Source organism: Anopheles moucheti, chromosome 2 (genome assembly GCF_943734755.1).
Source record: "Anopheles moucheti chromosome 2, idAnoMoucSN_F20_07, whole genome shotgun sequence".
Taxonomy (NCBI): domain Eukaryota; kingdom Metazoa; phylum Arthropoda; class Insecta; order Diptera; family Culicidae; genus Anopheles; species Anopheles moucheti.
Window position 1 is genome coordinate 7008120 of NC_069140.1, and position 25669 is coordinate 7033788.

At 46.8% G+C, this 25669-nt stretch overlaps 4 protein-coding genes across 5 annotated transcripts; all 4 read right to left on the reverse strand.

The window, feature by feature from the left end:
• Positions 1-442: 442 nt before the first annotated feature.
• On the reverse strand, positions 443-1749 carry LOC128298915 (endochitinase-like; the record flags this gene model as incomplete). The annotated part of the gene is made up of 2 exons (XM_053034724.1): positions 443-1049; positions 1130-1749. Coding segments are annotated over 2 exons (1227 nt in total), but the record flags the coding sequence as incomplete, so codon positions are not given.
• Positions 1750-2432: 683 nt separating this feature from the next.
• LOC128298916 (endochitinase) lies at positions 2433-12085 on the reverse strand. Its single transcript, XM_053034725.1, has 8 exons — positions 11865-12085; positions 5525-6199; positions 5255-5452; positions 4906-5199; positions 4385-4845; positions 3984-4048; positions 3257-3857; positions 2433-3185 (listed from the first exon to the last, which is right to left on the reverse strand). Exons 1-8 carry the CDS (start codon positions 11946-11948, stop codon positions 2576-2578), a joined length of 2988 nt encoding a protein of 995 aa, XP_052890685.1. The 5' UTR covers positions 11949-12085; the 3' UTR covers positions 2433-2575.
• A 1312-nt stretch (positions 12086-13397) lies between these two features.
• Positions 13398-15788, reverse strand: LOC128298583 (alpha/beta hydrolase domain-containing protein 17B). The gene is made up of 4 exons (XM_053034352.1): positions 15478-15788; positions 14121-14756; positions 13914-14046; positions 13398-13842 (listed from the first exon to the last, which is right to left on the reverse strand). The coding sequence occupies exons 1-4, from the start codon at positions 15489-15491 to the stop codon at positions 13759-13761; spliced, it is 867 nt and encodes a 288-aa protein (XP_052890312.1). The 5' UTR covers positions 15492-15788; the 3' UTR covers positions 13398-13758.
• Positions 15789-17041: 1253 nt separating this feature from the next.
• On the reverse strand, positions 17042-20047 carry LOC128310208 (uncharacterized). 2 transcript variants are annotated; one of them, XM_053046793.1, is made up of 4 exons: positions 19510-20047; positions 18208-18392; positions 17868-18069; positions 17042-17594 (listed from the first exon to the last, which is right to left on the reverse strand). In XM_053046793.1, exons 1-3 carry the CDS (start codon positions 19787-19789, stop codon positions 17905-17907), a joined length of 630 nt encoding a protein of 209 aa, XP_052902753.1. In that variant the 5' UTR covers positions 19790-20047; the 3' UTR covers positions 17042-17594; positions 17868-17904. The 2 variants fall into 2 exon arrangements, with proteins under 2 accessions (XP_052902753.1, XP_052902752.1); XM_053046792.1 differs by having other exon boundaries at positions 17968-18069; positions 19510-20045.
• Positions 20048-25669: the final 5622 nt, after the last annotated feature.

Below are 25669 nucleotides of genomic sequence, written 5' to 3' on the forward strand. Positions count from 1 at the left end.
TTAGGCTGGACATCCGAGGCGTAGTTTGAATTGGAAGGTCTCACACGCCTCGCCAGTGCGCGGTTGCTGAGAAGGTGATGGGATGCGAAGAAGAGTAATAATAACGGAACCACCACTGATACCAGTTTGGACGCCGATTCAAACGCGTGGTGTGCTTCGATCCTAAAAAATCGTGCTAGAGGTTATCAACGTTGTTGTTGATTTTTTTTGGTGTTCGATAGTAGGAAATTCACAAGCATTAAAATTCGGGTGTTTCCAAACACGTTCACTTTTATGGTTAATGTTTTTTTTTTTTTTTGGAATACAATTCCCAACTGCTCACACAAGTCTTCTAGAAGAGAGAAGCAGATTGGAACGCGATTGCGGGCTTTATTCGGATGATTTCTAAAGTCTAAGCGTATTTCTTTTGAAACTTTTATAGTTAAATAGCATTAAGTTTTTCCTACTCTCTAAATATGGCAAAATCAATCTCATCTGTTGCGTTTGTGTCGATTCCCAAAGCGCGATGAATACTGCGCAGAAGAGGATAAGCCTCGCCGCAGTTACCGCGATAGTCATCCAGATCGAGCGTGTACGCATAGACGCCACCCAGTCCCATCGATTGTATCCAGCTAGATTTCTCTGACAGCGATGTCCTGCTCTCGTAACTAACCCATTGATCACCGCGATAGACATAGGGCGCTTCTCCCATTTTGTCCCACCCGGCCGTCCAGTTGTTCTTCTGCAGCATCTCACACAACTCAAAATAGCCCAAAAGTCCCGGATCCTTCGTTATTGGGCCTATTTCGCCTGGACCGCTTGCTTGCGAGCCCGGTTCAGTGTTGGTGGAGTTTTTAAGTGTGTAAGTGCGGGCATACATCGGGAGACCCAACACCATCTGCTCGGGTCGGCAGCCTTTACTCTGCCAGGATGCGACACCGCGCTGTATGTTGAAGGTGTAGAAGTAGTCGTGATCGTGCGATCTTCGCCTCAGAACGCTATGACTGTCTACACGTCCCGTCCAATAGCCACGCAAGTCATAACCCGCCAGGTGCACAAAGTCGGCAGCTCTGGAAAGATGTGGCAACATTGGGTTGAAAGCGTTCACCTTCCCAAGAGGTAAATAGTCGATCGTCTCAGGAGAACTTACCCACACAACCATTCCTGTTGATATCCAACGGTTATACGTGCCCAATCCACCGGTACCTGGATGGCCACTTCCCAACCTTTGCCGACGCGTTGAAATCCGTGCCTCAACTCGTTAACGAGATGGTAGAAATTGTCTTTATCTTCTGGCTTTCCTCCACGTTCTGGGGCACCGGGCCAGAGCCACACAATTTCAAACCCATCCAACTCGTGTCGCTCCATAAACGCCACAGCGCTAGCGACAAACCGCAGTCGGGATTGCCGTGCGGCAGACATCTTACTGAAGGAGGCTCCCCCGTGTGTCCAGCCGCCCACGGAAACGATCAGCTTGAGATGGGGGAAATGTGTCTTCAGGTCACGAAAGCGTTCGAACCCATTTTGAGCTTCATCGTAGTCCGGTTTGAGCGACACCACTGCCGATGTTGGTTCATCCAAGCCGACAAAGGTGTACGCCACGTGCGTACACAATTTGCCCGGAATGTCCTCTATTTGGTAGGAATATTCGTTCGGCCGCGCATGGCTCCAGTTGGTGAAGTAGCAGATCAAACGTTGAGGCCTTGTTATGCAGTCAGACGGAACGGCCAGTAGTGCAGCCACCATTACGATAAGGCCTGTCGAGAGTGTTTTTTGTATTTAAAAGAAACACACATTAATAAGAATAATGAGTGTCAGCTTAATGATAGAATCGTACTTTTCACTTGCATGCTGGATGAATGTCTAGAAACGCTACGAACAGAATCAACTCAGCGGTTGAGAGGTCGTTGAAGACTGATTGAATTTGTTCCGAATTCTACCAGCTGTAGTCGGCTGCTTCAAACTCTGGACCAGAGTGGCGTCGATAGAGGTGTGGTCGGCTACAGCACACCAGAATCTGTAGGATCTTACAAACACCATACGAAATTCTTATCACGTTCGTGTGTGCGGCTCATCCCAACATCGACAGTGTTTATTCCTGTTTGCTTTGATTCTGTCCGATCCAAGTAGCGTTGTGATGCGTTCGAAAAGCTCGCGCGCCTAGAGATGCACGCCCCACAATGCGATGACGCATACAGGCTTGGGAAGAAAAAGGCCAAGACAAGCGGGAAATACCCGCTTACTTCTGCGTTTCGCTCCAACGATTGTTATTGTTTGGGATAGTTCGTGTTGCTGTTGAGTTGTACTCGTGATATATGAATGAGGCACTCACACTGGTGGGGAATGGCTTTGCGATCATGATACGTTAATCATTTCTTCCATCTGCTTCGATCAATCATTTTACCATCGCGACAATGACTCACTAACTTGTGTTTTCTTTTAAGCATGTTTTATTGTAATAAATAATATGTTGTGTACACTAAACTAATGCTCGTAATAGGAACACACTATTAGAGGTTTTGTAAAAATAATCCCTTTCGTCATTTAAAACACATTTACCCGTCTTTAAAAAAAATGAAACACCTCCTTGCGCCGATCACTTCTTATCGCCACGCTCAAAGGCAAACACTATATCAGTGTCGTGCTTTTTCTTTAGCAAGTTAGCTAACGTGTTCATGAGAGGGTACGGTTCGCCACACGTACCCCGGTAATCGTCCAGATCCAGCGAAAAGGCATAAACACCGGCCAACCCTTTGCTGTTGGCAAATGCTACCTTTTCTTTCAGCGAGCTTTCGTTCTCGTACCCAATCCACTGGTTACCCCTGTAAGCGTACGGACACTGGCCAACCGAATCGAAAAACGTGCGCCAACCGCTTTGCTTTAGCTTTGGACAGATCTCAAAGTATCCCAGGTATCCGGCACTGTACGTGTGCTGACCCTTCGGTCCCGGGCCGCTGGTCGGCGATCCCAAACCGTTCTGCTTGCTATTCTGTAGCACGTACGTCCGACCGAGAAAGGGTACGCCAAGAATGACCCTATTCGGGGCGCAACCACTCCTCAGCCACGATTCAACACCGTCCTGCACGTTCAGCCCTTTGTAAATGCCTTGGTCGTGGGAGCGATCCTTCAGTGGACTGTGCACATCGGCGAATCCGGTCCAGGAGCCACGCAGATCGTACCCCGCTATATGCACGTAGTCAGCACTCCTGAGAGATGGAAATGGATCAACAATTATTAGACACCGTAAACACAGAGACTGGCGCGCGCTGCTACTCACTCGCAAAGCAGACCCTGATCGTAGCCCACTTCATATCGCGTATGATCAGCTGGCACCTGTATGGCGACCTCCCACGATTGCCGAGCCTTCAGGAATGCCGTCTTCAAATCATCCACCAGATACACGAAATTGTCCTTATCGTTGTTCGTACCGCCACGCTCCACGCTGCCCGGGTATAGCCACACCAGCTCAATCCCATCAAATCCATACCGTGCCATAAACTTCACCACACTGTCCACGAACTTTTTGCGGCGATTCCGGTACGCGGCCATTTTGCTGAAGGGTTCACCGCCATGGTCCCACCCACCGACCGCAACGTACATCTTCAGATCGGGAAACCGTTGCTTCAGATCGACAAAGCGTCCGAATCCGTTTTGCACCACATCGATTTCGCGCTGTAGCAACGCCAGCTCGTACTCCTCGATGTCAACGCCGACAAAGTTGTACACCACGTGCGTGCAAAGATCGCCCGGGATGTCTTCGATGCGGTAGGAATACGGATTGGCCCTACCCTGGGACCAGGTCGTGTAGTGACAAATCAGTCGACAGTGGCGCTGCTCCACCAGCAGGAACGCAACCAGCAGCGATATCAGTAAAGTGCCTTTTTGGAAATGAGAGTAAACGACACCACGCGTTATTCGTATGTTGGCACAGTGCCGCAACTGGAGGGTGTGAGTTCCCAACGAAAACGGGTTTTCGACTTCGACACCGGTAGTGTGTTACTTACCTCGGGAAGCCATCCGTGTGAGTAATCTGTTAGCACGAGCACAAGTGATCACCTGGAGCACTGTTCAACGACTGACCTTAGCGCGGCTAGTGAACGCGCCGGGCCGGGCACAGTCAACTAGACCAATAAAATGACGCTTAACCGGTAAGGTTTTGTCGCATCTCTCGGGTGCATACAAAACAGGTTCCGGAAAATCTGTAGGCGATAATCGCCGTGTGTCGCAGTGTAGTTGTGAGTGTTTCGGACGAATGCTTACAAAAGAAAGGGCAGCCTGTTGCTCAGTTACTGTTTACACGGATCTCCCCTCCATTTTTCCCCCGGGAAAGAACAGATGGAGATATTTATTTTGAAAACTGTTGCATAATACAGTGACGCCCTGGTGATAGTGAAACGCTGATTACAACCCATATTCATCGGCCAGTGGTTCGATCAGCTTCGCCTTGGTGCGACATTCCGGTCGGTCAGCGTTCTCCGGCCAGTCGCATACGTTCAGCGCGGTGTGGAATACGGTACCAGGCTTGCAGACAAACTCTACCGGCTGTCCGTGCACACAGCGATAGTACTTGGTGCAGTCCGCCGAGGGAACAAAATCTTTATAGCCAGAGCAATCGATCTCGGACTCATCCTCGTGCTCGGGTACGGATGGTTCTATCGGCATTGGTTCTCTGTCCTCTTCCGAGTCTGTGGGGGCCGGTGGAAGAATAGTGGTAGGCTTCCGCGTGGTTGTTGTCGTTCGCCGTGTAGTTCTAGTGGTCGCGGTTGCCGTTGTTGTAGGTCTTGGTTTGCTGGTGGTAGTTGTGGGACGTTGCGATGGTTGATCTCCTTCCGACGACATTGTCGAGGGTGGTCGATTCCATTCCGGCTGAAAGAAGAAATTACTGGCAAAACGTACTGGCAACTTCAAGCGGGGAGAAACACTTACCCTGGGTGTGGTGGTCACTGTCGGTTCGGGCACAACGTAATCCTTCATGTTGTCGTACAGTACCTTCATCAGTGCATTCTCCGGACCACACAAACCGTGGAAGTCGTCCATATCGATTGCCCACGTCATAGCACCAGCATATCCCTTCTGCTTGATCCAGTCCATCTTGTGCTGGAGCGACCTCTCGTCCTCGTATCCCACAAACTGTGTTCCCTTGTAGGTGTACGGACATAGTCCAACGTCGTCCCATTTCTTGGTCCACCCTTTCTCCTCATCCTGGACCTCCGTACATATCTGCAAAAGATGAAGCGTCACATGAAAGTTCCCGAGGTTTTTATCCACAACTCACCTCGTAGTACGCCAAAAACCCAGTCGCATTCGTGTACGGTCCTGGATCTCCACCGCCTGCTTCCTTGTTGATGTACGATCCAAGCATAGGATTTGTAGTGCTGGCACTCATCGTAAAGGTTCGTCCGTAAAATGGAACACCAACAACCAGTTTGTTGGGTGGACAGCCATAATTGACCCACAGTTGAACACCGTCATTCTACGGATGATAGCAGTTAGGCAAACGTTAGGGGCGTCCAACTCCGCCGGAACTCTTTAGCTCGCTACCTACCACATTCAGCTTCTCGTATGCCCACTGATCGTGTGGCCGTTTGTACAGTGGACTGTGAACGTCGGCAAACCCTGCCCAGTTGCCTCGCAGATCGTACGTCATACAGTGGATGGCATCGAGGTTCTCGCACAGCTCAGGCACATGGTATCCTTCCTGCAAACGGAAGTTGGCCACCGGTACCGCCATCGTTATCTCCCATCCGCGTCCCTCGCGATCGAACGCACGCCGTAGTTCCTCGACGAAGTAGAAAAACTTATCCTTATCCCCAAAGCTACCGCCACGGTCTGCCGCTCCCGGGTACTCCCAGTCCAGGTCGAAACCGTCGAAGTTGTACACCTTCATAAACTGCACCACACTCGCGATGAAGGACTGGCGTCGCTCCTTAACCGCCACCATTTCCGAGTACTTCTTGCCCCCTTCGGCCCAACCGCCGACCGCAATCTGGTATTTGGCGTTCGGGAACTTCTGCCGCAGCTCAGTAAAGTTGCGGAACCCACTCTGCTCCAGATCGATTTCCGGATCGATTACCAGCACCTGATAGTTGCTGTCATCGACACCGATGAACGAGTAGATGATGTGGGTGCACATCTCCGCCGGGATGTCGTCGATCGTGTAGCGTCCGACATCGGGCCGATAGATTGCCCAATTGCTGAAGTAGCAGACGATACGTGCCTGCTGACCTGCGTGATCGAAACGATTCATCAGTACGTGTTGGTGTATGGCAAGGTGTGCGCCGTGAGCGGGGATTGATTCGTCCAAGGGTGCACACCGAACCGCAATGCTTACCTTGCGCTGCTAAAAGCGGAAGAACCGCCAGCAGACAAAGAACCACTATCCGTGACTGGCCTAACATTACACCTGATCAGCATAGCCAATGAGAGAGGAAGATAGGACGGTTTTGTTTCTTTATATTAATCAATCGTAAACAATGCAATGCTTTCTAAATGCAGCACGCATGCAAACAATAGCGCTCCAAAGGAATGACTGTGAATGTCCCTTTTGTGTCATGTTTGTGTTGTAACGACACTTTTTTGTATAATGTTCATGCTTATTTGGAGTTCGTTATGGAGTTTGAAGTATGTTAAGTATGTTTTTGTTAATTGAAGACCCCTTGAGGATCCAGTTTTGTTGAAGTTATCCTTCATTCCTCAGACATTTTGGAGCAATGTGGAGTTAACTTATTGTATAAGAATAATCTACTATTAAGACATCACCGGTAGACTTTTGTACATCTAAAACGATCGTTTAGAACACTAAACTTCGTTGTACATGTTGTCTTCCAGAGCACTTCAATTATTCCTCAGTTTACTGAAGTAATCTCTTCTGTATGTTTCGTGGTTCGCACATGATGCACCTGATATTCGCCCCGCATGGAAGTGTCAGAATAATAGCCACTTAATAGCATAATGCTTCTCACGAACGTTCTGTCTTCCGGCTCATCCCCCCACGGCTTTTGGCACGACACATCACTCACAAGGGGGACGATAAACGTTGCATAAGTACTTAACGATCGGCCATTAATCAGAACCACGCCAAGCTGCACACACCGCACATCGGTCGTTCTTCTTTGTTTGTTTCTTTTATCGGTCTGTTCCCCTTTCGATATTATCCGTATCGGAATCTTCACGCGGGGCAACAAACATACCACCCCCGCACCAAAGAAAAAGAAATCACCAAAAGTTCCTTTTTTGCTTCGCTTGTGTTTTGCTTCTTTTGCGATTGTCTAACCGATCGTTTATGTTTGTTTTATGCAAATGATGATGATCATACGCATATATTTTCAATTCGCGCCACACACCGCACATTCCGTCCAGCACACAGGACTCATCCGCTGAGCAAATACCGTTAATCCGCAGTCCACTCTTCTGCCATTGAACTTGATCTTGAGCACAGCACCAGCGCACAGCCGTAGGGTGGCGTGCGCGGTGTGATCGCACTGGACAAATTCATCGAACGCACACGGGCGGGTATCGGGAATCGGCACACACTACTTACCCATCCGGCTTGGACGACGCAAAATTCACTAATAAACTGTCCAGGGCAAACGGACCGTCGTATTTATACTGGCAGCACCTTGGCAGTGTCTTTGGACGGGGTGGGCATGGCTTCTGTTTTGTTGTCGGGATTTGATGCCCGGCTACTTCGGGATTGCGCGAAATCTGGATTGGTTCATGTTCCCTTTTTTCTCTCTTTCTTTCCCTGTCGCACCCGCAGATGCCCGGGCAGCCGGTCTGTTTTTACCCCGTTGTGTGCACACACGGGAAGACCATTTCTGTCCGGTGCAAAGCGGGCCAGGCCAAGAATTGACGACAAACTGGGCAAATGCCCAACATCCAAAAGCAACCGGTCCGTTGGGAAGGCACCGGGACGTGCTACACTCCCCGCGATCGATTTTGGGGACCTTTTGCAAACCTGCTCAGATTAGTGGTTATTTTTTTGTTCTGCGGTGAGTTCTTTGCGTTTTGACATTTTTAGAACGATGTTTATTTCGTTTTGCAATCATCATTTCAATCATGCGCGACTCGTTCGGGGCGGGATATGGTGTTTATCTGCCCCGTTTTATCGCTGGAAGCAATACAAAGAAGCGGAGCGTGTGCATACTTCTGTTTGCATGTTGCGCTCTATCGATGGAAAGTGAGGAGAAGGTTACGCAGCACTTGAGTGATTGGAAATGCTCAGGAAATGCCTCTTTGCGCTAACTTCAACGCTGGTATGAACAGCGAATCGATGGTTATTCTTAGTGGTTTATTCTAATTAAAAACTTTCTCAGCTGGAGTACATTTGTTTCATCTTTACATCATGAACTAATACTGCACAATTTATGATGGAATCATTGATCATTGATTTCAATATCAGAAAAAATGTTATTTTCTTGCTATGACCATGACAAAAGAACGTATCAAATGATATAAGTTATTCAGTTTCAAGGGACCAACATACTGGTCGGCCATTTCTGGCATTCTTTGACATTTTTTACGTATATATGTGGTAAATTTCGATAACTTGCACGTCAAATTGATTCCCTTCAAGATGTTATTAATAGAAACCATAATTGAGAAACTATTTAAGATAATGAATGTTAGGTGGCGTACAGTGCAATGTTACAACAGACCGTAACATTGGCCTCCAATCTTTTCGTGATTCGTCCAAAAGAAATTCCCTGGAGAATTTTTTTTACATTTTCTTCATTTTGAATGATGGGTAAACTCATTTTCTGTGCAGCTGTGTTTCTTTTAATAAAAAAAATCTCTTTAACAAATAATTTTAATTGAGTTATATTGTGATTGCCCAAACAAAATCAGACTACCCCAACGAAAAAACCGTAAATTCAAAACATCAACAGCTTCGTCAAGTTTCACCACACCAACCTTCGTTCAGTCGTAGTTTGCAACCGTACGAAATAAACGCACGCTAGTCGTGGATGATTTGACAGCCAGCACTAAACTGACATTTCAACATCATTGTCGCGAAAGAAGCGGAAAAGCCCGCATTGTTCATTTACGGAACGCGTGTGTGATTAGTTAAAAGTTGCTGAAGGATCTACTTTTTATAATCAGTTGTGTTTCAATTGAAACTATGAAGAAACATAAGGTAATTTAGCGTTAAACCGATCCGAAACCGGATTGAATACGCTCATTAATAACTTTGCGGTTGCAGGTGTGGAGCCGGCAGACGCTTCGAAACATAATGGCGCCTGAAAACCGACGCCTTCTCATCGTGGGACCATTTGATGACTTACCCAAAAATAATACCTAAGAATAGTTAAGTTTAGACACAACGTAGCATCAGCATCACTAAAAGGATTGAAATATACATGTGAGCCATGTTCAACAGTACTTTGTTTGTGATTTATGTGTGGGATAATTTCCTTCCTCCGGGTGGTTCCTTTTCCTTTTAAACTAACACAAAATGCGGTTCTTTCGGAATTGGGGTGGAAGCATTAATCTTTCGTTTCGAGATTTATTGATTAATCATGAAATAGAATACGTTTCCCGGGTGTGTGCTCCCGTGTCGAGGTTGAAAGATTTGGTACAATAATTTAGGAGAGGCGGTTCTGGGGTAAACAATCGCAGCGGCCCGCTCCTTTCTGAACGGTCACTGCCCTGTTGTTGATTCCGTCACCCTAATTGTTATTCATTTTTATAAGCTTTGCAGCAATCGAAAGGACATCCGCTGATACAGCAGACCACCACGTTTATGGATAGGATGTGTAGTACACACTGCGGGGATGTAAGTAGAGACTTATTTACAATGACCATTCACATTTGCAAATCGATAGAAAGGGTGCTTGTTTTAGAGAGAAATAAGGTGTATGCATGACTGGAGAACTAGAGATAATCTGATATTTATATGCGTTAACGGAACGTGTGCGTGGGTTCTGTGATTTTTATATGTTTGGCAGTGGGAGTGTCATTTATTGTTAAATCATGCACGTCCCTTTGCTGACGCCATTGTTCTCTTTTTTTCTGCAACGTTTCGCTTCCTATCGATATAGGAATATTGTGTATTGCAATTGAAATTTGGGGGCCAACTATTACTAGCATGAACATAAAACGCATGCAAAGATCAACGTAACGAAGCACTAGAACTAACTGTTTCTTTTCGTGTAGCAGTGTTGTTCATCAAGTGGCGTAAACCGTGAATCTAATCAAGAAATTGGAACCAAAACTATTGAACGCTCTCCTACATGTGCAAACAGAAAAAAAACATCAAACGCACTTGTAACAATTGCGGAACTAAACAGTCCAGATACGGTGGAGTTGCTAAGTAAAATCGCTTCCATGCGTGCGTTTATAAGTAAACTGCAAAATATCAACGTCTGCCCGCGTGTTTTCTGGGGGGATCAGACAATCTAATACTGTATCTGCTTCGCATCTCGTGTATCTAACTTTCGCCTGCTTGTTTGCTGTCCCTATCGACGAGGGACAGAAAGGATTTTAGAATTTAAGCTAAATCGTTCAAAACCAACGCATCCGTTTTCCGATGTTTCTCTACTCTAGTACGATACTTCTCGTTATTGCACATCCGAACTCCTTGTTGTGGATACTTCGTGTGGTGTGCCGCCACACGTACTTGTATCGTAGTATCAATCGTTCCGACCCGCTTGTTAATCGCATTGCGCCGGGTACTGTTGGCACTCTAATTGTACGGCAGTCATCACACTAACCGCAGCGCGTTACACGAATGCGTGCCGTTTTCCTATGATTAAAGTCAATCAGGTTTTGTTTCCGATCCAATTCACACACGTTCAACATTTTAGCCTACCGATCCAACAGTGATCGTTGTTAAATTTTGCTAACATCTTCTGGTTTGGTTCAAGTTATCTCGTCCATTTCTTAAAATCTAAAATTCTTACTAATGATATTCCCTTGTTCATCGTCCATGAATAATAAACATGTCTGCCTCTGTTACGGGAAAACAAATGCTTTATATTCCTCACCCTACATCTTGCTATCCTGCGATTTCGCTCCCCGAATTACCGACTTATGAATGAATGAATGATATAATGATTGTTTACTGGCTAGTTTTTGTTCTCAATCCTTACTACCGGTACCGGTCTTGTGCTTACCAACATTCAAAAGTTTTTAAACTATGTTTGTGTGTGATTGCGCGCGGTGCGATAAAAGAAAACACTTGGCACGCACACCTTAAGAGTCGCATCGCATAAAAATCAAACGCTCGTGTGTCAATTCGTTCAAAATTCCTTGCAGTTTTTCTCTCGCTCAAATCAATGTGAAACAGGCCGTCCTGAGATCGTACAACAACATTTTGCTGTCCAAAATTCCAGTCGCGCCTAAGAATGTTGCCTAAGTGCTTTTGAATTAATTTATGCTAGCTACAAATGTCCCGCCAGTTTAGCAACGTGTTTCAAGGATTGGTTCATTAATCTTCGAGTGGGAAGCCGTTTTGCGTTGGGACGCTTCATTCAGTCCACCGATACTGCCGGTGCTCGTGGCCCCCACCGTCAAACTGCTGCCACTTCCACCCACCTTTTTGCTCGTTGTGACTTGCTGCTGAAGGATCGTGTCGTTTAGGAATGCCGGTGGGGAGGGAAAGGCTGACGAATGGCTGTACTTGTTCATCTGTTCGCTCAAGCGCCGTATGTTGAGCTGCAGCTCGTCATCCTTCTGTGAGGGTGTCGAAAAGCTGTGGCGCGGTTGAAACATGTTCGGATTCAGCAAGTTCTGCGACGTCTTCGTCGGTTCCTGATGCTTGACCGGCGATGAAGAATGCTGCTGTATAGTGGCGACTGCCGGTGTTGCAGGTAGAATGCTCAGCTTCGGTGACGGTTGCTTCCTGGTGGTCGGTGACCCATTACCATTGTAGCTACTGAAGCTACCGCTGACGCTTGTATTGCTGCTGTGATTAGTGTTATTCGAATTGCTGACAAGACCACTGGTGCTTGTGCCACTGTTGTGTCCATTTAGATTCAAGTTGGAAGCATTCTTTTCCATCTTCAGCGAGGAGACGGACTTATTTTTCCCAAGCGACAGTGACCCCGTTTGGGGCGATTTGTTTGGATCCGCACCACCGCCAGCCGGTGGTGGTTGAAAGAGGTCCTCGTAGAACGATGGCGATTTGGAACGCTGCAGCTTCGGTCGGGTAATTTTTTTGCGCGCATCAAAACTGCCACCATCCACGCCCGGTAAGGTAAGCGTCTTTTCGAACCGTCCGAGGGATTGCTGCTGACAGAGTTTTGACTGATGCCTGGCAACGTCCGAATCATCCCGGCTGACGGTGCTCGTGAGCGATTTGGTTTGGTGCGGTAAACCGGCCGCACGCTTTTTGCTACCCTTTGCCAACCGTTCCGGGAGGTTCACATTCGATCGCCACACCCATGGGTCGGAATTTTTCATGTAATCCAGACAAGGTTTGCCGTACGACTTGCTGTTATTATCAAGCGTCTTTGATTTCTGCTGCTTGGCTGATGGTAGTGGTGAGTTACTTGCCGACATTCGCGTCCAAGGATCGGAAGGAACGTACACCAAGCAGCTGGTACTTCTATTGCCGTTCGCACTTTTCATGCAATCACTCAACTTTTTGGCTCGTTCCGTACCACAACCGTTTACCGGTGCGGTCACATTATCAACTTCCGGCTTAACCGTAGCGCCCCGTTTTGCTGCCTCATCATCGTACTCCTCGTTCGGAGACAACTTGACCGAGATGATATCGTTCTCATCCGAAACCATTATCGAATGTTGATGACGTACTGGTGGCCGTGGTGATAAGCTGCGCGTATTCCGAAGCAAGCGGGGTGGTTTGCTATCGCCGAGCGAGTTGGACTTTTCCAACGTGCGCTGATCGGATGTCCTCATCGGTGTTAGTTTCTGAGGGCTCACCTTTGGGCTTGTTGTTCTCGATGCCCCTGTCGCTGATCCAGAGTGCTTCATAGGACTTGCGGTAGCCGCATGCTTCCCGGACGAATTAATGCTCAGTGAAGAGAGTCGCCGGTAGTGGCTTTCCGTTTTTGGGGAAAGATTGAAGTCAAACTTCGTATCTGTGGAGGCCTCAATTTTCGGGCTGCGACATTCCGCTACCATCGTTTTCATGGGACTGCACGATTTCGGGCTCGTGGAGGCATCTTTAAATTTGGAAGAGTTGTGCTTCTTCTGTTGCGTCCCCGACGATGTGCCAGACTTCCCTGGACCTCCACTATCACAAGCGCTACACTTTCGGCAACTTTTCCCACCATTAATCGAACTGGGCGAATAAAGCCCACAGCTACATTCGTCCGGTGGACATTTATCAAACAGATCAAGACTTTCCGTGCTGGCATTGCGTTTGGTTGGTTTCTTGCGCACACCACTCGGTGCCTGGTAGGGATTCTCGTACGACGCCAGCTCCTTCCGAATGCTGCTGCTGATCGTCGAATGGGGCTGATGGTTGTGCTGATGATGATGATGCGCGTGGGTGTGCGAAGCGTTTTTCGATTTGTCCGATCGGTTAGCAGTCTTGCTGCAGCTGCAACTGTACGAGCTGCTGCCGCTTGACCCAGGTAACGAGTGCTATAAAAGTTTTTCGCTACCACTACGCGACGAGGAACCGGCTGTTCCGGTTGCTGCTGTGGTGCCACTCGTGCTCGATGCATTGGTGGTGGCCGGAGCTTCTTCCGTAGTGGTTCGTTTTCCGGCCGCTTTTGCCGGGCGCTGTGGGCTCTTGGGGGCTGGTACTGTTGCCGCTCCGGCCGACGATGAAGAAGAGAGCTGCTGACCGGATGAGGCATTCTTTAATTGTCAGTTGCCCAGCTCTACCGCGATAAATTTCTTGAGCCGGTCCAGATATTGATTGTACAGCTCCACATCATTGTGCCCAGCACCCTGTGAAGGTTTTTCGAGGGAGAAATCATTAATGGGCCGCTGTTCGCTTTTGAGGGCTCCCCTGTACTTACCTCTACCCACAGCGGTTCTACGGCTTTTGGGCACTTTTCGTAGATGCTTAGCCCGTGGGAAAAATCTATAACCTCATCCTCCGTGCCGTGTATCACCAGCACCGGTGATGATATCTTCGACACCTTATCGATACTGGTGGACAAGAAGAAAAACGGACCCGAAATTAATTAACACCCATATTCGGGCGACTATTGCACAACACTTACCTTGGAAACACATCGAAAAACCACGTGCGCTTCGTGTTTGGAAAGGCTACCCTCATCCCCGACATCAGGGGAGAGTGCAGAATCACAGCCCCAACTTCGTAGCGTGCCGCCAGATCGACAGTCGGCACCGTACCGATGCTCTGGCCGTACAGTATGATATTTTCCGGACTAACCCCGAACCGGGTACGTAGCGAATGCCACGCCGCATCGATATCAGCGTACAGGTTCTTTTCCGACGGTTTGCCACCGCTCATACCGTAGCCAGAGTAATCATAGCTGAAGATGTTACAGTTGATGCGCAAACCGAGCCCAAGGTAGAAGCTACTCATCTGTCCAAGATCGACCGCATTCCCGTGGGAGAACAGCAGCGTGTACTTCGCGGTCGGCGTACACTTGACGTAGATGCAGGACAGCTTGTTTCCGCGTGATGTGCGCGTGAAGAACCCTTCTACGTTTTCCTTTTCGCGCTCCGAGTACGGCCACTCGGCCCGCTCGTTGAAGCTGAGCAAATATTTCGCCTTCGACTCATCGATCGGCGTCAGGTTGTACGTCGGTTCCGGTGGTAGAAAGGCAAGTTTGGCAGCTATACGTCCCGGCAGCGGGGGACAACAAAACAGGCAGCACAGTTCTCCAAAGCTGAAAAACGGGGAACAAACAGTTACATTAGTGTACATTCTATTTCCCTAACGCAGCTCTGACACGTTTCAACTTTGAGCAATTTCAATATGTTCCAACAAATATCCGTTCACATGCAATCGTTGCGCGAGTGGTGGGTGTATATTGCCACAATATTTACACAAATAATCCCAAACTGTTTACTTTTAGCTTGAACGGCAAAAAACCTCCCCACGGGTGGTGGGTTGATGCCTGAACCGGAAAGTATGGCGCACTATCATGTTAACAGCGAACGTTTATGATCGTATTAGATCGTCTTATGATGGACCGATAGGGGGTAATTAGCGCACCGTTGTGAAACACAGTGCACACGAGCGGATCGTCATAATCTTGACGAACGGACCCACCACACAACACATTATCAAAGCAATATGCGTGACTGAGATTAATATACGTCGAGTGTACATGGCTTGCTTTGAGTTTCAAACTAATCGATTCGTACACATGGTTGTTAGGGTGCCACCTACGACCGGGAAAGGCAAAAAGGACACATCTAATAACGATAAGATGCATCGCCGGAAGTGGATAATCGATAAAGCGATGCAGGGAAAAGAAAAGTGTTTTCGCTCCCCTAGTTTTTCCAGCGTCTGGCAAATATGTTTTTGCGATGATTGCGTATGCTGCTCATCGCCCGTACGTGTACGTGTGAGCCCATTTTTCTCACCTTCCCACACTGACTTACCTTAGCCCATTCATTCTTATTGTTTTGTTTCCGCTATACTAATGTCGGTGCAGGTGTTGATTGCATCCACTCGAAGTTGCAACACACAGATCCTTGGGAATGCCGAAATATCCTCGTTAATCCTTTCTTCTTCGCTCTCTCGCTTTGTCTCCGTCTGGATCACTATTATTCGCAGCAGCCGTGGAAATTTATCCTTCACCCGTTTCCTCCACGCTTGCACGTTTGCGATTCGTTGCTATCGATTCGAGCCAACTATCTGGTCTCTTTCGTTCCTACGCGCGCAGCATGCGTTGTCTACGTGTCGTCGTATCACAGCCTACCACCCATCTGCGCCACGGATCTCGGAGGGAGGAAAAAAGGACACTCGGGAGAAATCGAGCTCTGGCGGTGTACAATTCAACCGGTTGCTTCCTAGTTGTTGTCAGACTAGGTGTGTGGGGAAAGGAAAAATGCTGCAAAGCGCGCAGGGTTCCGAGATTGCATTCAAAACACTATGCTACTGGGATTTCTTTTTTGCCCAACGCCCGCACGCACTGTACTGTTGACGGGAAAAGAAACGCTGATAGTACGCTTGCGGGGCAACGTAAAAGCAACAACAGAAAAAACACACCACTGTACGTAAACCACATCCAGAGCCTTATCTATTGATTCCGGGACATTTTTCTGTATGACTAATGCGCTTTCCTCTCGCGCCACTAATAGGTGCCTCTGCTGCGTAATGGCTCTAAATAGCAGCAACGAATTGTAGCAACAAATCCTTGGTACGAATGCGCTTTGTTCGCTGCCACAGAATAATGCGTTTGTGCGTTGTTTCCTTTTCGGGCTCTGCTCTCTACACTACCAGACATCACACACACACACCCCCGGGGTGCGCTGATGTACGCAACGATTTCAGGTGCACTCCAAAGCGCGTAGGCTTTGTGTTTCAGCTGGTTGCGTGGGTTTTCTTATATTGCACTAGAATGTTTTACATTTGTTGCGCTTACATTAAGATACCTGCTCTACTTTTCGCTACAAAACAGCACTACTGTTCCTTTTTTATGTTGGATTACATAGAATTAATCACTACGCGTTCAGGTTGTGGCCACACGTATTGCAAACGCCAAAGCAACAACAAGTTTGACAGATGGACAATGTGTCCGTGATACGTTTCATCAGTCAAAATTCGCTGCTTGTGTTCCATTTACCGCGTGCACAATTGTTAGCGATGAAAAATGTAGCAAAAGTATGGAAAACTAGTACAATAGTAGTACGATTAGGTAATGTAACATTGTGTTTTGTAATGTGGATTACTTATATATGCTGTGGCCATTGCTTCTGAAAACGCTTCGATATAATTTTGACACATGAAAGAATACAAACGCTTACAAACGCTTCAGTTTTTAAATGGACCGTTCGAGATTGAGTCATACAAAGCACCATCTACGGTCAATTAAAGTTCTTTTATGTATTATGTTTCGTGGTGATATGGTCTGGTCAACACCAGTTAAAGTATCGAAGAGGATACCTACATTATGCTCCTGAAGAACAAACGACTAACCACGAAAGGATTACCATCTTCTGGTTCGATGCTTGATTTCAATAAATTTATAGAATTTATTTTATTTTCATGTACATAGATTTCTTCACAAAAGTATAAACCGTTCATCTTATGCCTACTACTGCTGGGCTTTGGTAATGATACAAAATGATTCAACGCAACAATACCCTTTACAATCAACATGGTGATCAGTTTCAGTGCTGCTTCACTTATGCCTAAGAATCTACACATTAAACACTACTCGCTATACGGCTAAGATGCGTAATACCACATTCGTTCCTCAAGTTCAAAAACAAAAACACTTCGATAAATTGTACCTTAAACGTACCAAGTGACATAAATCACAATAATGTTTCATGGTTTTCTGCTTACGCTGCAAATGCTTAACCACTAAGGACCAGTTCTAGTGCTCCAACGAGCAAATGTTGCTTATGGTACCGCAAGGACGATACACACGCGCAGGACTATTCCGACAGTGCGCACTCTAATGCGATAGGGACTTTTGTTTCTTCTGCATCTCCATGAAGATGAGCGTTGCCCCCATATTGATTCCACCCCATTTGGCGCAGTCCGAAATCTGGTGAAGAGAAACATTTGAACATTGTAATAAACCATTGAACGTGTCAATCGTCAAGCGATAGAGTGATAAGCGATGGAATGGAAGAGCTTAGGCTTCTTTCTCAAGTGTTTTGCGGTGTATGTACGAGCGTGTTATCTACAATCATGTAATCGTGTACTGAACTATACGATAAGTATTCCATATTCCACCACCAGAGCTAAGGTAAAATGCAACTCCTCTCCCCCACCCAACAACGCCCAACAAGAGTAAAGAATGTGCATTGGGTTTAACCTTTCGCGAGCTCCCGGGCAGGGCAGAGTCGTATAGCTCAGAAGTAGCTGTTGTGCGCTCCTTGCAATGCGTCCTCGAACCGTTTCAGTAACGCACTTACTTGTCGCTTCCGGCTGTCCTGCGGTCGGTCACCGTACCGACAAAATTCGGCAAAATGTTGACTGTTGTGGAACGACATTTGGCATTTCGAGGCGTATTTTATCTGTCGGTGGTGAGATAATGACAAGAGCAGAAACAGAAAAGAAAGCTTCAATCAGAATCCTTTTGGCCATTGGGTTCTACCTACTCTAGTGCTCCAGTAATGTCTGGAAAATTGTGCAAAATGGCAAAGCATTCTTACCTGTGCGAGAATGTCTTTCTCGGGGTGTGCTTTCTTTGTGCGATCGGCCACGTTGTTGATCCGCAGCTGATGGCCTTGCTGCCACAGATTAGACAAAGTCACGCAGTACACTTTCATCGGCTTTTTCTCATTCTCCTTCATGCGCACGGAATATATTTTAACGCACTCGGCGGTTGGTTTGGGCGCTGCAAAGATATTGGAAGTAAACGGAGCGATCATTAGATCATACACAAGTGCTACGCTCGTAATACGATCGTAATTTCGTAGAGGTATGTGAGGTATGTCGTCACAGCGGTTCATTTACATAACCTGTTTTAGAACCAACCGTGCCTCCTAGCGTAATCTGGCAGCAGCAAACAACAAAAAAAAATGTTCCACTATCGTGAGAATGGAAACGATCCCCGACACATAGCGCCCTGCAGCGTTAATTAGCATATCCACAGTCGCCACAAAACCCAGACGTAAAATAACACCCTATCCTCCTAGCGTACTGCTGTGAATTGTTCTACTAGAAAATAGCCACCAAACAATTACTTTTGCGTTGCAAAAAACACCCGGTTTGTTGGATAGGAGAAGCGGTGCAGTACGTACTAAGCCATTTGCACTGGATGCACTTTCAACCATAGACAAACTCGTAAATAATCCTGGTCTGAGGGGGGGAAACAGGGTGGAAGGGTTGGGTTGGGCAAAGTAACATTGACCACCGATTCAATGCAACGCAATGCAAATGGCCTTTGATGTGGTTATGGCAAAACAAACTCTCCTCCCCAAATGGTACATTCCCTTTCCACGAGACGAGTCACACTATTTTCCCTGCCACTGTAAACAACGCTGTGGCCACCTCCTCTCCCCACCCGCCTTTCGCGACCATACACCGGGTGCAGTACGGTGCGTCCTTCAAAGTCCACACCTTTACGGCGTCACGTTATCCGATCCGTCGCTTCCATCTGGTGCCGGTGCACCGACTCCTGCTGCTATTACGATGCGTGCTAAAAATAGCCAACGAATTGCCACCTCTCCTCGTGCATATTTTTGCAGGACCCTACCCCCCCTCCCGTCCCTCCACATTCTGGCCGGTGATCCGCTTTGTCGCAACGGATGGTACTCTACCCCGCACCGGTTGTAAAAACCCGGGTTGTGATTTCACGAGCGCACCATTAACCTCCACGGTCACGAGAATGTTCTCATGGCGGCTCAAAACGGGCGATCACCACCGAACACAAAGGGGGAAGAATTATATTTATTTCTCGTACAATTCATCCCCGGGTGTTTGCATCCTGCGGCACCGGGCCACCCACTTACACTTCTTCTGCTCGATGGACACGACACCGAACCAGCTGTCACCGGGTGCCGTCTGGCGGCGTACTTCCACAATGAACCCGTTCTCGATCACGGCGCAAAAGATGCGCTCCTCCCCGGCATCGAACCACTTGCTTTCGCGCAGCTTCTGTATGGCGACCGAGCTGCCGAAACTGCCCCGCGTTGGAGCGGTTCCGGTCGCCGGCGCCACAGCGGTTGTCTGCTGCGCACCGGCCGGAAACCATTTGCCAATGTTGAGGCTATTCCGTCGAAGCAATCCCATCGCTACACTGTGTGGAGCCGTAACACGTTGCACACTGCGCACTGCACACACCGGGAGTGGTGGTAGATTGAGTGAGTTCTTTTCACCGATGAAAAAGTTCCTTGATTTTGCGTGAGTGTTGTTTCGTACGCACAGTTTTTGCACTACGATGCGTTGTCCAGTTCACGAAGGCACTGTCCGTTTGTTTTTGTTCTTTGCGAGAGCCGCGTGTGTGTCTACTTCGCTCGAGCGCTGTACAATATCTGCGCGTAGTAGCGAACGACCATCGAGTAGGTCAGGCCGCGCGCGCTCGCGAGATCCGACGCCAACGCTGCTGATTGCTTTGATGGTGTGTATCTTCGCGGTTCGCCCCTCGAAACGAGTTAACTGCCGGGGCCCGAGTACGATGGCGTGAACTGCCGCCACTACTAACACTATCTCGTCCGGTGGCTATCGTATCTTGTTGCCTTCCTGCCTGCCTGCACGTGCCACTTTCGGGCATTGTTTCCCTTTCGTACTTGCCCCAACAACTTCAGGGACTTTACAATTTTGTGCAGTTCGTTTTGTTGGCTTTTTTCTGTTCATGTTCGTGTACATCTCGTATGTAATTCCATTGTCGATGTACGCCTTTTATTTTACGATTTGTTGATTATGTTCTTCAATATGAACAAACCCTCCCCCGAGGGGGGCGAGAGTGAGATATCCTGGGGGGGGCTTTGGACAGGGTTGAGTACCCAGAGTTGGACCGAGTTCGACGAGCGTTTAGTGGGACTTGCAGTCACAATGGCAGAGCGACGTGGAGGAGAGTTTGTTTGTTCAGATGCAACGTTGCTCGTAGTTTGCCAATGAAGTAATAACGCAACGTCGTAAATTTTCTACAGCTTATCAACGCTGTATACCCTTCGCACGTTCGGGGCGAAAGTGGGTGTGTGGTTGTTTGGACACCAACTAACGCCAGTGTGCACCGGATGGATGCAGTACAACTAAGTATTCCTGGGAAGCGGAAGGTAGATGTGATGTAGGGTATTCGATCGTTAGCTTATATTACATTAGATCGGCAAAGAATGAGGTTAATTTTGTTTACTGCACCTATTCGCTGGAATCCTACATCCCCTTTCGGTTAGAACCGGTTCGTCTCAGTAGTGTGCCGGATTAGGTAACAAAGATGTCTCTTGCCTTGATTCGTAACCCATCACTCGCTGATTTGCGTAAATATAAAGACGAGAGATGATTCAGAGAAATGTTTAATGATGAGTTGTTAGGCATGTGAATAATAGCAGTTCCTTGGGATATTCGATCTCAGTAAGTTAACAAGTATCCCATTCCATCTCAAGTTACAATCTAATCAAGAACTTTTTGATGCGAAGATACAACATCATCAACCAGTAAACAAGCCGTATCTATTCTTCCCTGAGTGGCTATAAACAACAAATTTAGAACCCTTCATTAAAACCTTCGTCAACAAGAGGTTGAGCTATTTCCACTTCCGGATCATCCGGATCATCCGTCCAAACACAACATACTGCGACTTATCACTGCCCATGCATGAAGGCTTTCGCGAACAATATGAGGCAGTGGTTGATTTATTATTGCGGGTTTGCTGATGTAAATATATCCTCCCCGGCGCTTACTTCGATAACCTTCGACAGGGGCCGGCCTGATAACGAATTTCCCTTAATCGAAAACTAACCCCCAAAAACCGGTTTCTGTTCGACCGCGCCACTAGCTAGGTGACTAAAAATAAGTGCGTTTGAGTTTAATAATCCGTTCCGGGGAAGGCCGCAGGGTGCCGGTAGGACGAGGGCCTGTGCTGTGAGGCCGCTAATGTACGTCAGCAGCACATTCTTCTGGGTTGACAAGCGTCTTGCTGCAGGAAGCCGGTTTTATGAGGGTGGTTTGTTCTCGTGATTGTTTGCTGACGTTAGTGAGAAATATGTGATACTTTCTTCGGGCGGTTGTCTTTTCTGTTAGATTTTACCACCGTGTTCGTCGCCGGTCATTTGTTTATAGGCGCGGCCAGTTTTTATTTCCCTGCTGCACTGCTCGGCCGGCGTTGGAATTTTTACGACACGAGCCAATGGCATTGGTTTTGCAGTAATTCTAGGTCGAACATTTTGGTTTACAATTGCATCGATGCGGATGGTTCGGTCGGTGGCGGGTCAGGTGTGCGAGAAGTCACTCGAAGCATCCACATTGTGGTAGGTGTTTATAGTAAATAGTTTAATCGACCGTTAAACCGGAACCTGCCAGTTTGCTTGGATGTTTACCGTGTGTGTTTACAACCCCGAATTGCGTGTTGTGCACTACTCGGAACACTGGAGTCAGCACCGATTTTGTGTGGGTTTGCGTTGTTTGTTTATGTTTTGCTTGTAAACCATTCCCTCCCCAGTCACACATTACTAGACTCAACTCGCAACTCGCACCAGATGTGCTTACCGTCGTGTTGTAGCTATTTATAAGTCGCTCCGCTAAATCCATCCGCCTGCTGTGGTCGGACTAGTCATTTCAATTATTTAATCACACTGAAAACAAACCTCTGACCCCCCACACATGCTCACAGGGCACGGTGCATCATCGTGCATCTCGTGGGTCGAAGCAAGAAGACACGATGCGGCGAAACACGGTACCAAAACAAAACCTTCCCTCGTCTAACCACCATTACCCGTGGAAGGGCCCCTCCTCACATAGATTGCAGCTCAAAGTGTTGACGTGCCGTTCGTCGCGAGCACCGCCGTCTCTCGTGCGACTCACAAGCGCGGCCAGATTATACGACGTCGACCGACACCACCGACCCTTATGCTGCGTTGTTTTGGTTTTTAGACGCTACTCGGCTGACCTTGCGCTTATGATTTTGTTTATCCGGAGTTACCGGGGGCGCGCATTCTGTCACCTTACCAAGACCACCGATAAAGCAACTGGTCTTTACTATACGCAGCAGTCACAACCTCTGCCAATAGCGTACGGTGGTGTGCTGAATGCAACATATACCGCACGGGGAAAGAGCAACAAGTAACGATGATGAAGAACGTAAACAAAAGTTAGCGAATGGCGGCGGTACCCTTGCTGTGTGGCTTGGAATGCCCTTACTCACGCACTAGATTTGATTTGAAGGACGTACGAAAAGGCGGCAATTCACTTAAAATCGATTCACCGTAACGGGCACCCCATCATCGACCCTTTTGTACAAAAAAAGAAAAACAATCCACTGCTCACGGGATGACATTATTTTTCACACTTTATCATCGCACAGTCTCACCTGCTGCTGATAAAGTGATTGTTAAGTAGAGCCTGATTGCCAGCGAACGAACGTGTCTTGTGAGGTAGATAAGATGGACCGGCGCCGCTGTAGGGAGTGGGATTTGATGTCGATCTAAATAATTATCGTGCTCATTTTTACTGCCACATTGTGTTTGATTTTCTGATGTGTATGTTTTTTTTTTATTGGGTTGGGACCGCTACTACCTGTGATGATGTTATTTTCGTTACAATTACGTAGTACTATGATAAACAGTCAGGAAATTAGGGATAGAAGGGAGCATTGGGAATACTGCGCCATTATCATTGTTATGTTTGTCAGTGCAAAACTGCAACGGTCGAATGAAAGCTGATTTTTCTTTCATTAATTCACACTGCCAGAGTCTTTTCGGAAGTGAGCCAATGTGATAATGTGGCGGTGATACGCGAACCGTCAAAGTCACATGCAGCAGCGAAGTGTCATCTAAACGGCTTGACTGTGCTAATGGCATTAATTCTCATAAAAGCCAATCGAAATGAAGATTTAGAATGGATTATCCGATTACGGCTTCCTACTATGATCAGGGGTTATTCACTCTAGAACTATATGGCTTAGCGTGTTGACATTAAAGTCGCATAGATTTTTGGTGTTAAACAACTCTTCTGAAGTTGATGCATGGCTTTTACGATGGTACGAACTCCATAAAAGTATTTAAACAAACTTAAAAACATTGAAGTTAGTGGGTGTATCTGATTGAACTTACTTTATTTGTTTAAAAATACATATTCAGAATGAGAAACAATACAAATCATAAAATCAGGTTTCTCTAAAGATTAATGAATCTATTGGGATTAATAATTCTTGAGGCTTCTTTTAAAAATTGACTTCTGATTTTTATTACTTTAAATTTAGATGAATCCTCGCTAAGCATTTATATCAATCATTCTTCTCAAAATATTTATTAAACACAACACTGGTTAGTTCGGTGTTGAAAGAGATGACATATTTAACTAGAAATGTATTAAAAACCCATTTTAAGAAATAGTCAAAGCGAGTTGCACAGTAGCTCTTTAGTGATGGCAGTTAAAATGTTCAAAAACTGCTGTAAAAAGTGAAAATATCTTTTTTCATGCTAACTGGTCGAAAATACTGCAACCGTGGTTTAGACCAAAGCCATTGAGCTTTTTAGAACAACGAAGCAGCTTTCCGATTAGAAGCTTGCAAAGCTTCACACGGAGGGCAGCACATACGAGCGCAACGTTGGAAATACATTTCGGTAGCCCAGTGCATTCGCGAAGCTGCACCCATACCATGCGCTTAGTAATTTGTCCTGCATTTATCTTCGACCGGCTGCTGCTGATGTGGTGGCGAAACAAGCGCCAAAACGCATTCCCTTTCGTTCAGCCCACGTTAATCTGTGCGATGCTCTGCATTCCCCATTCCGGACAGCATAATGAATAATGCTGCCGTTTCTTTTGTGCGCACTTTATTTATTTTCGTACCATTTCGAAGCCATGATCCTCGGTTTGCTTGTGGCCGTTGCTCGGCTCCACAACCGTGCTCGGCTGGTCATCTGGTGAAGTGATACCTTTTGCATGTTGCACTTGCCCGTACGTACGTGCGATTATCCCCGTTTCGCAATGGCAGTCGTTTTCATCACTAACGACGCTCCGACCAGTATCCTTGCGGGCTCTCGAACTGCGGGCATCGTTCGCCTCGACTGGGCTGTTAATTTATTGCGCCAGGGCGGAGTTTGTTTCAATAACGAGACCGAACAACAGCATTGGATTATGTTTTTTTTTTACACCCAACCGCCCATATTGTTGAAGGTGATGAATCCGGATATGTTGCGGAAAGTTGAGCCGATTTTTAAATATTTTGATGCGCTATAGTCAATTGAATGCAATTATTGTATTAATATAACTAAATGAAAGTTAAAAGTGTATGCATTGAAATCAAAAGTTTTAGTAGCACTAACATGGCAAGCAAATAATCGTACATCTGTTTCTTACACCGTCAAACTGTCATCCGTGAAAAAGTTCCTTCAAATATGAACCCGAACCACAACTGAAAATAAAAAGGACGGACATCGACAGTTTAAGGACGATTTCCACAACACCTTCTCTTTGCTCGGGCGAACAACTAGAACCGTAATCTTCTCCCGCTCTCAGGTGTGAAACGGTGCTAAACAACTTGAGGTTTCTCTAATTTCAAGGATTAAAGCGTACAAGTTTTGCAATTCGTTCCGTTTCGTCGGTGGTCTGGGCAGCCGGATTCCTAACCGCCCGGTGCACTCATTCTTCGTCCTTCCATGTGTGTTTGTGTGTGTGTGGTTTTTTTCAGTAAAAAGGAAAAGAGAAGAAAAACAGACGATCATTGGGGTTAGGATGAACAGCAGGTCAATGGAATCGGAAGGATGGTTTGAAGTGGATTTTGATAATCGAGCTTCATTATTCTGTTGTTTGAGTGTAATTTACGAACATAACTTGTGGAATTGATAATTACACAACTCTCAATTGAGTATAGGAAATTTAATGTTATCGTTGGTCATAATTCCGGGGTTCACAATATTGAATCTCAAAACCTTCGCATAATGAGTTGAAATGTCGTAAAATCTATTTGAAATAGAAGTAGTACACAACCACAACCAATGCATGCCTGGGATA